Source organism: Trachemys scripta, chromosome 9 (genome assembly GCF_013100865.1).
Source record: "Trachemys scripta elegans isolate TJP31775 chromosome 9, CAS_Tse_1.0, whole genome shotgun sequence".
Taxonomy (NCBI): Eukaryota; Metazoa; Chordata; order Testudines; family Emydidae; genus Trachemys; species Trachemys scripta.
The window spans coordinates 70938349-70953160 of record NC_048306.1 but is presented as its reverse complement, the minus strand read 5'-3'; the positions used below and the strand labels follow the sequence as shown (position 1 = coordinate 70953160).

The window sequence follows — 14812 nt, the reverse complement described above, 5'->3', positions numbered from 1 at the left end:
AATTCTTACTTACATAAGTAGATCCACTGAAGTCAATGGTATTACTCATATGAACAAAATTAACTTGGGTAAGGATTTCCTTGTTCAGGTCTTTACTTTGTAGGCGTACTAGATTATTCAGTTCCCATTAAAGATGTGAGTTAAAGTCATTAGTTTTTTAAGAGGCTGTTGGATATAGTTTGTAATCAGTTATTGCTGGGAACCATTATCTGGAGGACTTTCCAGATTTCTGTTGGATTTTCTCTAGTGTAATGAGTTAAAAACACAGAAAAAAAACCTACATTTAAAACTGTCTGCAATGAAAAAATAAAAATGTAACCAGTTATCTGGAAGTTTATTTGCAAATCATAAAATTCAGAAGTAAAGTTAATTCAATGAACACTCCTCCATGTTGACTGAAGTCAATGTCATACCTGATTCAACAGATTTTGCTTTCATATAACATTTCCGAAGAATTGATTTATTTAGTTTTCAGTAAAAAGGGTAAACCATATATGTTTTGTTTTTACACAGAGAGAGAGAGTAGTGTTTTAAGGAACATTAAACATGTCCTCAGACAAACAAAAAATCCTTATTTCTTTGACTGAAGCTCAGTCAGCTGCTGCTTGAGGCTAAGTATATATTTTATATTGGTGTGTGCTCTGTTCTTTGCCACTAGATGAAGAATGCATCATTCCAGTGGCCAAGTATGAGGAATTAACCATCAGTTTTTCAGACAATGGAAACAGTAGTCTTTTCAAGAGTGCTTTGGCTTAGACTTCATGTTAAACTGTCAATACAACGAATATATCTAGCAACAAACAAAAAAAAACAACCAAAGTTTTAACCCCTAAAATTATAGGAAATTAATTTTGTGCATTTGATTGAAATGCCAGCATGGGGCTCAATCCTATAAACACTTTTTATAAGGCATTGTGCTTTCTACTTCGAGTAGTTCCATTCGGCCTGATTCTCCATTGCCTTGCACTTTGTGTAGTCACCTACACCACAGTAATGTTCTATACCCACTTTACAATTACCTGGTTTGGTAGCATTTCACACCTACTTTGCACTGTTGTACGTGACTCTACAAAGTGCTGAGCAGTAGAGAATCAGACTCATTTATTTTAATAGGATTACTCACAAGAGTCGAATTATTCAAATGCATAAGTGTTTGCACAACTGGGCCCATAAGATGGACACTAAAAATATTTGCTCATTAATTTCTAGGGAGACTCTTTCTTGGGTGCAAGGGAGAATTGTCAGGCAACATTGAATGTTTTGTTTGTAAATTTCTGAGACCTTTGTCTGATTTGGAATCTATGTAAAAGTCTGGTTGGAACAAAATAATGTGATAGCCTCTTTCTCTGTGCTGGTTAACATAATACACTGATGTTGAAATGTGCTCTTCTCTGGTCAGGTGGCCATAAAAGAACTCATAACTGACTTTCAGAATTTTGCCAAGTATTCTGACATAAGGAATACTGTTTGAATGGGCAAGGATAAAGCACAAGCTGAAAAGGACATTGTAAAATAAGATTAAGTGTATGCATAAAACAAATGTATTACCAGCTAAATTATGTAAATCCCTCCCATTCTCATTTTCATTCAGGCCTGCAGAATATTATTATTATTTATTATTTGTATTACAGCACCCAAAGACATAAAACATAAGATAGGTCCATAATTGAAGAAATTACCATCTGAATAGATCAAAAACAAAAAAATACACAGACGAGAGATAGAAGTGATGGAGGTGAAATGTGTCATGTTTCTATAAGGGTAGTTAAGCTGTGGAATAGGCTTCCAAGGGAGGTTGTGGAATCCCCATCATTGGACATTTTTAAAAACAGGTTGGACAAACACTTGTTGGGGATGGTCTAGGTTTACTTGGTTCTGCCACAGCACAGGGAGCTGGACTTGATGACTTCTTGAAGTCCCTTCCAGCCCTACGTGTCTATGATTTTGTATTGTTTTTTTCTTTCCCAGAAGGCTCCATCCCAAGTTTTCCCACCAACCCTCTTCAGTTCTCTTAGTGCCTTGTTCCAACCCTCATGCTCCCACATCCCTCACCAATCTAATGTAGTTAATACCCATTAGCTAACTTCCGAACCAGTTACTCCCCTCCCTCCAAGTTACTCTCTCTTCCCGCACTTCTCCAGCAAGTCGGTCACTTGTACCCATGAAAAAACTCACTGAATCTGGAGCTATTCATTGCTGGGATTATAAACATGTGCCCCCCTGTAATCCTGATATATCCATCATTTTTGTAGCATGTCAGATGAAAACAACCATTTGATACATAATTTCCATAAATATATAGTAGTAATACAAATAAGAAAAAAACGGACAGAAATTTCACAAAACACTTTCTCTGTATACATTGCATCTAATCAAAGTAGTTCTTTTAGATTAATTTCATTTCAGTCATGTCATTATTGAAACAGGAAACCTGTAATATTTATCATGAATGGACAGAAGGCTAAAATGTTTTCCTTAAATTCATTTTAAGCATGTTGTAGTGAATGGGAATGGTTTGTAATTTAGTAAATTTCTTAATGTCCTTTCATAAAATAGCTGATGCCAGAGAGTTCAAACCTAACATTGACTGTAATTCCTGACAAATATCCTAAGTGAAATAAATTTGTGTCTTGTGCAACTAGGGAGAGAGAAAAAAGGGAGAAATGTGCCTATAAAACCACAGTACTGTACTGGCAGGGAGATTCAGATGAAGATGTAGTATCTGAAACAAATAATTATTTATTTTGTTGTTTTGTTAACTGATTAGATTTCAAGTTGGTGGTGCCTCTGTAAAGCACGTAATCTTCATTCGGGACAATGAAAGGCAGTACCAACAAAGATCTGTAAGCATAGCTCACAAAACTACCCACAGAAAGAAATTAATGATAGTTACTTAAAATTAATCATTTAGATTTTGACCCTACAGTAGGATCAGTGAAGTTGTACCCTTGTGTCTGCATGGAGTATTAGCATTTCAGCATAAATTATTGTATATTATAGTGGATCACAAAGTAAAGGAGATGAATTATGCAAGCAAAAGCAACCAACAGATCAAAGGTCAGCCTTGAAATACACTTCTCAGTTTTTACATAGAACAACCACCAATGCATGCCTAAATTTACCCTGAACAAGTCTATATCATTGCACCTGCAAGACTCTGTAAACACTTAGGAAAATGAGTAACTTTATGAATGAAAACAGTCCCATTGAGCTCAGTGAGTCTACTTATGCGGTAGTGTTTTCAGAGCTGATACGATATAATATATGATACCACTGTGGCAGCTGACCTTTCTCCTCAACCCTGTTGGGAATCTACCATCCTTTCCTACCTTGTGCCAGATAAGGGTCTCTCAAACTGTTGCAGAGTGAAACCACTGAGTTCACACAGATCAAGTTCTGAGGAAGAAGATCAAAGAAAGAGAGATGGGGCTTGCCAGTCAAATAAAATCATATCATGTTAACCTACATGTTTGAATAAGTTGATTTCTATTTCTACTGCCGTGACAAACCATAGTCCATCTGAGCCTACTGGAAAAGGAGAAAATAGGCTTAATAATGTGTACATATTATATTTTAAGTTTCATATTAATTGGAACTGTTACTGAAGATAGCAACTGTTATTTCCACTGAAGAATATTCAACAGCTGCCCAACCTGCTTCTTTATCACACCGTTGTATAGCCATAGAAATTCAACCGCTGCCATTGTCTGAGAACAGGAACTGGCCCACTATGCTTGAAGGGGTGACATAGCCTTGATGAGAAGGGGAGTTCTATGTTTAAAGACCAAATCACCATAAAAACATATGATCTGAGTCTGATCTTGTATTGGCTTTGCAATTGTCTTCATCAACTTACTTGTGAATTACACTGGTATCTGAGAGAAGAACAATCATTGCCCTCATTCCATATGGCAGACAGCCCACATTCTGATTTCTGACTAACCATAAGTACAAATAATGTCAATAATACTAATTTATCATTCTCAGGACGGCACTGTGAATTATACAAAGATCCTTGCGTTAACATCAGCTGTCAAAATGGTGGCACTTGTGACAGTGAAGGTCTAAATGCTACATGTATCTGTGCACCTGGATTTACAGGCAAGTAATCTGCAAATTACACACAAAGTATAATTGTTAATTCCAGTGTCCAAAAGAAGGTAAATGTCAAGTGTATAGCATCTGAATCTGTGTATCTCCGTATTCTTTTATATAATGAACTAATTAAAAGGGACATTTTGGAGGCTAGAAATGATATAGCAGTAGTATCTTGCATTGTACTTCTGGGAAATACTGTAAGTACAGCTGGAACTAAATTTTTAATGCAGTACTGCTTTGGAATTATTGTACCAACACAAAAACAGTGAGGAGTCCAGTGACACCTTAAAGACTAACAAATTTATTTGGGCATAAGCTTTCATGGGTAAAGTACCCACTTCTTCAGATGCGTGGAGTGAAAATTGCAGATGCAAGCATTATTATACTGACACATGAAGAGAAGGGAGTTACCTTACCAAGTGGAGAGCCAGTGTTGATAGGGCCAATTCAATCGGGTGGATGTAGTCCACTCTCAATAATTGATGAGGAGGTGTCAATGCCAGGAGAGAGAAAGTTGCTTTTGTAGTTGCTCACTACAAAATAAATCTGTTTAGTCTTTAAGGTGCCACCAGGGTCCTCGTTGTTTTTGTGGGTACAGACTAATACGGCTACCCCTTGATATTTGTACCAACACGGGGGCCCAAACCAAAGCACTAAATCAGAACACCTCTATCTATGGTCACATCCAAACATTGTAACTTGGGACCCATCTTTAATATTAGTTATTACTAGTTTTAGTTGTCAGAATAGCATGTTTTTTAAGCGAAAACTACTTCATTCTATATTGAGTTTATATTTTATATTCCCCTTACGATGCCAATGAGGGTAGTCATTTGACTTGGAACTGCACAATATTTTGATTAAAAAACTAAGCATACTGTAAAATTAATATGACATGCATTAAATGGATTAAAAACTATTAGGACTCAAAATGTAAATGGGGAATCATCATCGAGAGGGTCTGTTTCCAGTGGTCCCACGAGGATTGGTTCTTGGACCTATTTACCATTTTTATCAGTGACCTGGTGGAAAACATAAAGTCATCACTGATAAAGTTGGCAGATGAGACAAAAATTGGGGGAATGGTAAATAATGAAGAGGACAGGTCACTGGGATCGCTTGATAAACTGGACACAAACAAATGTGCATTTTAATACGGCTAAATGTGAATGTATACATCTAGGAACCAAGAATGTAGGCCATACTTACAGAATGGGGGATTCTATCCTGGGAAGCAGTGACTATCAAGATGTTTTGGAGGTTGTGGTGGACAATGAGCTGAACATGAGCTCCCAATATGACACTGTAGTCAAAAGAGCTAATGCGATGCTGAGATGCGTAAACCAGGGAATCTCAACCAGGAATAGAGAAATAATTTTACCTCTATATTTGGCATTGGTGCAGCTGCTCTGGCACTACTGTGTCCCGTTCTGGTGCCCATAGTTCAAGAAGGATGTTGATAAATTGGAGAGGGCCCAGAGAAGACCAATGAGAATGATTAAATATGAGAAAACATGCTTTGTAGTGATAGACTCAGAGCTCAATCTATTCTCCAACACTGACAATTTTTAAATCAAGAATGGATGTTTATCTAATTATTTTGGGGAAGTTCTATGGCCTGTGTCATACAAGAGGTCAGACTTAGATGATCTGACCTTGGAATCTATGAATCTATGAACTGCTGGAAGGTCTGGGTTACTAATGATACAGGCACCTGTTGATAAGAGAATTAATTTCTCTCTTCAGTATTACTGATGCATGGTAAAGTTTGAGTATTGAAGTTATTTAATATTGGTCCCCATATTCTTTTTATACATAGGGCCACATTCACCTCTGAGGTACTCTCCAGAATAACTCTATTTCAGTCAATTTCAGCTTTACACTGATGTGACTGAGTTGTAATTGGTTAATGCTTGTAAATGCTAGTGTAAATAAATCTATTTTATGTTTGGTGTTACCCAGAAGGTGTAGTGCTTGTAAGTAGTATAAAAGTGATCGATATTCTAATTAGGTGCTTCTTTGAGACATGCTACATTAAAGAAAAAAGCATGAGAGGAAATTTATGGAATCGTATACCGTGAGGCAATTCAAAGTGGTGTAAAAATGATAAATTAATCATTCAAAACACACTTGTTACAATTCCCATAATGGTGTCCCTTTAATAAAATCTCATGTTAAAATTTTTAAGTAAAGATGTATGCTTTGGGCTTTTTAGGAAATGAAGTTGAGCAATAGAGGTAAAAGTTTAGCTATTGCAATGAAATATCTAAAAAATTCAGTTCTCATAAAATGTGCTAGTATTTCCTGACAACAAAATGCTATCATTTACCATATAATATTTTAGCCAATACTTCATTATTCTCAGTATTATTAATATTTGAAATTCATATTAAAACATAGCAAAACCACGGGCTTTTTGGCCTGATTCTCTCCTCAGAACAAGTTTTATGTATAATTTTACTGATGTCAGTAGAGTTATTCCTGGATAAGTGATTGTATGATGATTTAAATGTTGTTTGAAGCTGTCCTGATAAAATGTCTGTATAACACTGTAGAAATGCAAATACTAAATGTTGTTACTTGGCATCAGGTGCTCACGGTCTTTTGTGCCAAACACAAATAATTCCTAAATGACTGACATAACTTCATTAACCATTTTTGCTAACAGGTTTCCTTTCAGCTGAGAGCCTAACAATCTCAGGGCATGATGTCCATTGACTCATGTTCTTTTTCATCTAATAGCCCATTTCCATTGGACATGCGTGCCTATCATATATTAAGATGATTATTATTGCTGTATATTGTCAATCCTAACTTTGTTTTTCATAGCACAGCTGTATCAAATTGTTTTTTTTCCTTTCCGTGGAAGTTGTTATGGCTTAAAATCAGTTACATTTTGTAACATTTTTGTAGTCTAATGACATTTGAGAACATGCTGTTAAAAGATTTTTGATGCTGGACTGGGATATTTAAATAATAGGTATGAAGTTTTGAAACCTCTTATGGTTTCTCCTTCAGATCTGTTTTTAATGACCTACTCTTTATTTGATGTTTTTAAATGCAAAGACCATCTATTGCAGGGGTGGCCACCCTGTGGCTCCGGAGCCACATGCGGCTCTTCAGAAGTTAATATGCGGCTCCTTATATAAGCACACACTCTGGGGCTGGAGCTACAAGTGCCAACTTTCCAATGTGCCGGGGGATGTTCACTGCTCAACCCCTGGCTCTGTCACGGCCTTGCCCCTACTCCACCCCTTCCTGCCCCCTCCCCTGAGCCTGCCATGTCCTCGCTCCTCCCCCTCCTCCCCAGAGCCTCCTGGATGCCATGAAACAGCTGATCTGGAGTACAGGGAGGGATGGGGAGGCGCTGATCGGCGCGGCTGCCGGTGGGTGGGAGATGCTGGGAGCAGAGTAGGGGGGAGCTGATGCATTACTGTGGCTCTTAGGCAATGTACATTGGTAAATTCTAGCTCCTTCTCAGGCTCAGGTTGGCCACCCCGATCTATTGTATATACTTTAACAAACACGTAGAAAAGCTGCAGACCTAGAAACAAGACCTGTAGGCGTTCAGAGTAGGCACTGAACTAACGGGGAAGCAGAAAATAGCTGCCACAAGCTGAGTCTTCAAAACATGGGCCCAACACTAGCCACTGTTATCTGTCTAGTACTACTGACCTCACTGTGGTGGCAACCTCCCCATTCATTACTAAGGTTTCCATTATTGTTCCCATAGTTTCCAGCAAAGAGACATCTTATAACTAAGAAGCACTGTGGAGGAGCACTGTGCTCTTCCACCATCTCCATTATAGATTGGAAGAGAGGCAGGTGATCTGCTGGTCTACTTGGGATGCATTGTCATGGAGAAGACTGGAGTCCTGCACCATCTTGTAGCCCAGTTCTGTGCTTATAACCTCATTATATCAAATTCTTCTGTCTTACACCAGTGTGAGAGAACAGGATGTAGTCCATTGACTTCAGGGAAGGTTGCACAGGGTGTAAGTCACTGCAGAATTTGGCCACTGATCTTTCATTTCATAGCTTGGAATGGGCTGGAATGTTACAGAGGCGGTGTATTTAGCTCCTGGAGAAAGCACAAGAGTGACCTCCTTGGACAACTAAGGAATGGTAATGATGTGTTCTAAAGATAATCTTGCAAGTCCTAGAAAAATAAATGGAAGCCATGTGTATTGTATACATCCAAGGGCTGACTTTGGCTCTAAACTTCTAAAAATGTCTTTGCACTTATTAGTTCTTATATGCAGAGCTGTGGTAAATTTATTGCACAGTTCTGTAGTTTGTAGTAGTTTTATATTGCAGTCTCTTTTCCCCAGAAACTGATTGCCCAATTAATAAAGAGACAGTTTTACAAATGGTCTACTTAATAGGCAATCAACTCCAAGTCTTCTACGCAGACCTAAAGGATTATATTTATTCCAGGAAACTAATTAATTTGGACATTGCTGGGTTATAATCAACCTTGAAAGACTGAAAGTTGTTAATATTGCATAGAATTGGGTTAGCTTTAAAAATTTAGCAGCAAAATGTAGCTGCTACTAGAGAATTCACTAAGCTAAACAGCTGTTCAACATTATGTGTAACATAGAATCATAGAATATTAGGGTTGGAAGAGACCTCAGGAGGTCATCTAGTCCAATCCCCTGCTGAAAGCAGGACCAACACCAACTAAATCATCCCAGCCAGGGCTTTGTCAAGTCAGGCCTTAAAAACTTCTAAGGATGGCGATTCCATCACCTCCCTAGGTAACCCATTCCAGTGCTTCACCACCCTCCTAGTGAAATAGTGTTTCCTAATATCCAACCTAGACCTCCCCCACTGCTACTTGAGACTACTGCTTCTTGTTCTGTCATCTGCTACCACTGAGAACAGCCTAGCTCCATCCTCTTTGGACCCCCCCTTCAGGTAGTTGAAGGCTGTTATCAAATCCACCCCTCACTCTTCTCTTCTGCAGACTAAACAAGGCAAGTTCCCTCAGCCTCTCCTCATAAGTCATGTGCCCCAGCCCCCTAATCATTTTCGTTGTCCTCCACTGGAATCTCTCCAATTTGTCCACATCCCTTCTGTAGTGGGGGTACCAAAACTGGACACAATATTCCAGGTGTGGCCTAACAGTGCCGAATAGAGGGGAATAATCACTTCCCTCAATCTGCTGGCAATGCTCCTACTAATACAGCCCAATATGCCATTGACCTTCACATCTGTTTGAGACTAGATTTTAAAAATAACAGTTTGAAAATGCCCAGGAAAGCAAATATACTAATTGGATGGTATTGAAAATGGCAAATCTGTCTACCTTGAACTATTATTGGGAGCTAAAGGAGGAGTTCATTTTGTCACATAATATGTGTTTGTTGTAAGCTCTGAAGTGCTTATATTCCTCAATTTGCATATCCAGAGCAAAGGTATGCAGCCAATTTAATCATTTTGCCTCATTTTCAAATTAATATGATTGTCATAATCCAAACACACTGCTTTTAAGCTAATTTACATCTGTCTTGATGTTCAGTCAATTATGTAAAAGATAATTGTCAATTTGTCAGTAATATATAAACAAATACTTATTATTTCATTTCATATGCTGCTTTCTGTTAGATTAACAGGAGAATATTATTTAGGGCCTGATCCTGTGTGGTACTTCCACAAAGTTAAATAGGACTGGAGTCTTCCACTTTATGGTAGCCCTTAATAGCTAATGAATTGATTGTATTAGCTGGTCTTAGTGTACTGACTAGAAGAGCACATGGGGTAATATGTGATAAACTGTTCTATCATATTTGACTGGGGAAGAAGGATAGTCTTGTGTTTCAAGTAAAGGCTGGGAAGACAGGTGAACAGGATGAACTTAGTGAAGTCAGTTAGTGGTATCTGAGACCTAGTTCTTTGACAGTTGTAAAAGCATGTTGAGATTCTGAGACAGAAAGTGATATATAACTGCAAAATATTATTTCACCGAAGAAAATTATAGGTGTTCAGCTAATTCAACAGAAAAATGTCACAAAGGTGGTCTTTATTCTTTCAATAATGTTTGATATGTGAGGATGAAATAACTAATATTAATGACATCATTGCGAATCTAGCTAACTTTTGCTTTTAGTGACTGAAATGACACAACTGGCTTGATACATGATACATCTACAAGCATCTTTCTCTTTTACTTTAAGGTGAAGAGTGTGAATTTGATATAAATGACTGTGACAGCAATCCGTGTCATCATGCTGGGACTTGCATAGACCAACCCAATGGTTATACGTGCCATTGTCCACACGGCTGGGTTGGAGCAAATTGTGAAATACGTAAGTGTTATGAGGATTGTTTGTGTTGCTTTTAATAGCCTTTTGATATATGTATAGGTCATTATCCTGGAAATTTCTAATAATGGACCAAAATTATACTAAAAGAATCATAGGCCGTTCTTAAACAATACCTCAGTATGCACAGAATGAAGGAAAATGCACTCTAAAAAGAACTATAATGTAGCAAAGTTTTATAAAATCCTGGAATTAGTCTTTTAGGCCAAACTTTCTAAAGTGTCCACTGATTTTTAGGTGCTTCTGTTTCTGGGTGTTCAAGTTTGAGACACCATAGGCCTGATTTTCAGAAATGCTGAGCACCCATAACTCCAGCAGAAGTCAGTGTGAGCTGTTGGTGCTCAGCACCTCTATAAATTGGACCCAAAGTGTCTCAAGGTGGGCACCTAAAATTGTGGCCACTTCTGAACATTTTAGCTGGTGCACCCAGTGATCACAAAGTTTAATTTCACAATTGTGATTATATCTTAACTTGGTAAATGTAAAGCTTGTGGGCCTGATTTCAGAGGCTCCCATTGACTTCAGCTGGAGCTGCAGATGAACAGCACTTCTAAAAAGCAGGCCCTATGTTTATGCTTCACTGAGGCCTTGTTTTTGGGCTTTGACAGCAGTTCTGTCTCCTTTACTGGGAAGCCTAATGGTATATTTGACCATTTCACTGTTCACGTACTACAGTGAAGGATCCCCTCCAAATATTACATAGTTACTCAGATTGATTTAAGGGTTTGAAGCTGCCCAGTGCAGTTGCAGGCTGTTGCATGAATAAGTGCAAGATAAAAAGTAATGAACAGGAGATACTCTGGAGAATCCCATCCTGCATTAGTGAGAACATGGCAGAATGTCACAAAGTTACTCCTACATAATAGCTGGAGTAAAGCCAAAGAAGTACATGTGTAGTTAAGCTCCTTTATAATAGAGGGATCATATTTTGGGACAACGTATCCTAAGATATGCCCACTCTCCACCCAAACCTTTCCTTTTTGAATCCTGTGCTCTTGAGACTGATTTCAATGCAGACAGTGCCTAAAGCTCAACCTTACTTCTTCTCACATGTCACCTCTGCTCACCCTTCTGTCAGAGTGCAACCACTCCATACTTTTTATTGTGCAAGCATTTGCTAGATTAAGGCCTAAATCTATGCATTTGTTGTTCGTGAATTCAGTTTCATTGATCAGTCATAGGACAGCACAAATACAAACCACTAAAGGCACAGTGTGGATGATATCAACCACTTCAAGGGCTAAATTATGCCTAGTCCCTGTGCAAAGTTTTCCTTGCCATCTTGGGTCCTTTGCAGGATCTATTGCAATCCCTTGATTTTTGCTTCTGGATAGCACTGCTGGACACTCCCAAGACAGTGAATCCATTGTGTGTCTCACCTTTGATTTGCAGACAGTGCATGCTGCCTGCGTGCTGCAGTCTGGGGAGCTCTTAGATGCAGTGCCTTCTACAGCTCCTCTTATAGAGTTGCTTCTGCGAGCCAAAGATGAGCTTTCAATAGGTCTGTGATGCCTGCTCAGGCATAGTGATACCTGAACCGGGCACATCTACTTAATCAGTAAGGCAATGTCATTCTGAGTGACTGCAGCTTACTTATGTGGTAGGCAGTGAGCTGACAGAAAAATGATTTTAATTCCTTGAGACGTGCAATAATCCTCTAGAAATGCATTCCCTGGAGTACCTTAATATAATAATTGCATTACTATTATGGAATGGAATGAAAACATATAAAAGGAAGACAGGCAGAGCTATGCACTTACTGGGCACTGCAAAGCTGAGCTATGAAATGAGCAGCATCTGTTCAGGGATCTTCTTTGTTTCCAGACTTCTAGATCCACTGAGGGCTTGGTCCTCAGTAGAGTCCTGCATGTATAAGCACAAGGGGAAAAGTGATGAGCAGGACAGAGAGCAAGGGAAGCTTCCTCTGCTGCACATCTGAAAAATTACTCCTGCCTGATCAGAGGAGTAAAGCTTGTGAGGGGAATTTATTGCTAAGGGTACATCTACACAGCAAATAGGTGTATTCTTAACTCAAGGTATATAACTCAGGTTAAAATAGCAGTGAAGACACAGCAAGTCAGCTTTTAACTTATATTAGTAGCTTGAGTTCAACCCAGACTCTTCTGTAGGCTTTTACTCGAGGTGCTAATCCAAGTTAAAAGCACAGTTGGTGTGTCTTCACTGCTACCTTCACTAGATCCGAGTTAAGAACACACCTTTTTTGCAGTGTAGACATACACTATGTGCCTGATTTGCAAGACAAGATTCATGCTTAAGCTCATGACTCTAAGAAATCCACTCTACTCATTTATCCATTTGTAAATTTGTAAGTAAGGGCTCAGGTGCACACAGACCTCATTCTGCTCAGTGGGGAGAATTGTCTGTCTCTCGGCTTAACCCTGCTTGCACTCAGACATGGAAATCAATGGGAGTTTTGTCATTGCCTTTCAATGAGTTGCGCATTTCACCCCAGTTGTGTCCTGGATTGTCGAGGACTGATCTTCACATTATATCCCTGGCTTCCTTCACCAGCAGTAACCCCTCTTCTATAGCAGCTACAGGCACTGATGAAGCTTACTACTGCTGTATAGTGAGACTTACTGTGTTAGTGTGTTTCATAGTCGCATGACAGGGCCTAGGCCAATAGCCATGTCTGTCTTCCACCCCATTCTCACTAGTGGTGGCCATCTGAGTGTTAATGACTTGGATAATATCACCTGCTGATGCTGCAATCAGGAGCCTATAGCTATTTACTTGCCATGTTAATGTTTAGAAAATAGATTTATACTATTAGGTATTGTAAACCCCCTCTTCTGGTCTTCAAACAACTCCTCCAAGCTTGCCAAGTCCATCGTCGGAAGCAAGCTCCCCACTGACCAGGACCCACCAACACCAAGCCGATACAACAGTCTGCAGGTTTTGCATCTTTCTCCACTGTTAGTGATAAATACTCCCCACAACACACCTTTTAAGATCCCTGGGTCCTACACATGCCCATTACAACATGTGGTGTACCTTATCCAGTGCACTAAATGCCTCTGTAGCAACTTCGTGGGTGAAACATGATAATCACTACACTCTCAAATGAACTCCCACAGAAAAATTATAAAACACAAAAACACCCTATCGGCGGCAGGCAAACATTTTTCACAAAAAGATCACTCCGTGTCTAACCTCTTAGTCCTTGTGCTCAAAGAAAACTTGCACACCACCTTCAAGAGATGAGCCTGGGAGCTTAAATTTGTAACTTTGTTAGACACTAAAAATCAATAAAGACACTGGATTTGTGGCTCATTGCAACAATCTATGGCCTGGTCTACACTACGGGTTTAGGTCGACTTTAGCAGCGTTAAACCGAATTAAGCCTGGACACGTCCACACAACGAGGCCCTTTCTTTCGACTTAAAGGGCCCTTTAAACCGGTTTCTTTACACCACCTCCGACGAGGGGATTAGCGATAAAACCGGCCTTTGCGGGTCGGAATTGGGGTAGTGTGGACGGAATTCGATGTTATTGGCCTCCGGGAGCTATCCCACAGTGCTTCATTGTGACCGCTCTGGACAGCGCTCTCAACTCAGATGCACTGACCAGGTAGACAGGAAAAGACCCGCGAAGGTTTGAATTTCATTTCCTGTTTGCCCAGCGTGGAGAGCACAGGTGACCACGCAGAGCTCATCAGCACAGGTAACCGTCATGGAGTCCTCCCAGGATCGCAAAAGAGCTCCAGCATGGACCGAACGGGAGGTACGAGATCTGCTCGCCATATGGGGAGATGAAGCAGTGATAGCTGAACTCCGTAGCAGTAAAAGAAATGGAAAAGTATTAGAAAAGATCTCCAAGGCCATGAAGGACCGAGGCCATAACAGGGACACACAGCAGTGCCGCGTGAAAATTAAGGAGCTAAGGCAAGCCTACCACAAAGCCAGAGAAGCAAACGGAAGGTCCGGGGCAGAGCCGCAAACTTGCCGCTACTACGCGGAGCTGCATGCGATCCTAGGGGGTGCAGCCACCACTACCCCAACCGTGTGCTATGACTCTCTCACTGGAGAAACACACAGGGAAGACGGTTCGGGGAACGAGGAAGATGACGATGGAGGTACTGTAGGTAGCTCACAGCAGCAAGGAAGCGGAGAAACCGGTTTCCCCAACAGCCAGGATATGTTTGTGACACTGGACCTGGAACCAGTAACCCCCGAACTCACCCAAGACCCTCAGGGCACACAGGAGACCTCTGGTGAGTGTAACTTTGTAAATATTTGTAAACATTACAAAAAAAAGCAAGCAAGTCTGTTAACGTGTATGGGGATGGAGCGGAAATCCTCCAGGGACATCTCCAGAAAGCTCTCCTGGTTGAAATGGGGTGATTTTATTAAGGGGGACATTCAGAG

The 14812-nt window shown here is 39.9% G+C and overlaps 1 protein-coding gene across 1 annotated transcript in view; it reads left to right on the top strand.

Annotated features, from left to right (window-relative positions):
• Window positions 1–14812, top strand: part of DNER (delta/notch like EGF repeat containing) — a 280060-nt gene that overhangs the window by 241857 nt on the left and 23391 nt on the right. The window contains exons 10-11 of the mRNA XM_034781973.1: window positions 3988–4101; window positions 10278–10409. Coding sequence (XP_034637864.1) covers window positions 3988–4101; window positions 10278–10409 — 246 coding nt within the window. The remainder of the gene's footprint in view (window positions 1–3987; window positions 4102–10277; window positions 10410–14812) is intronic.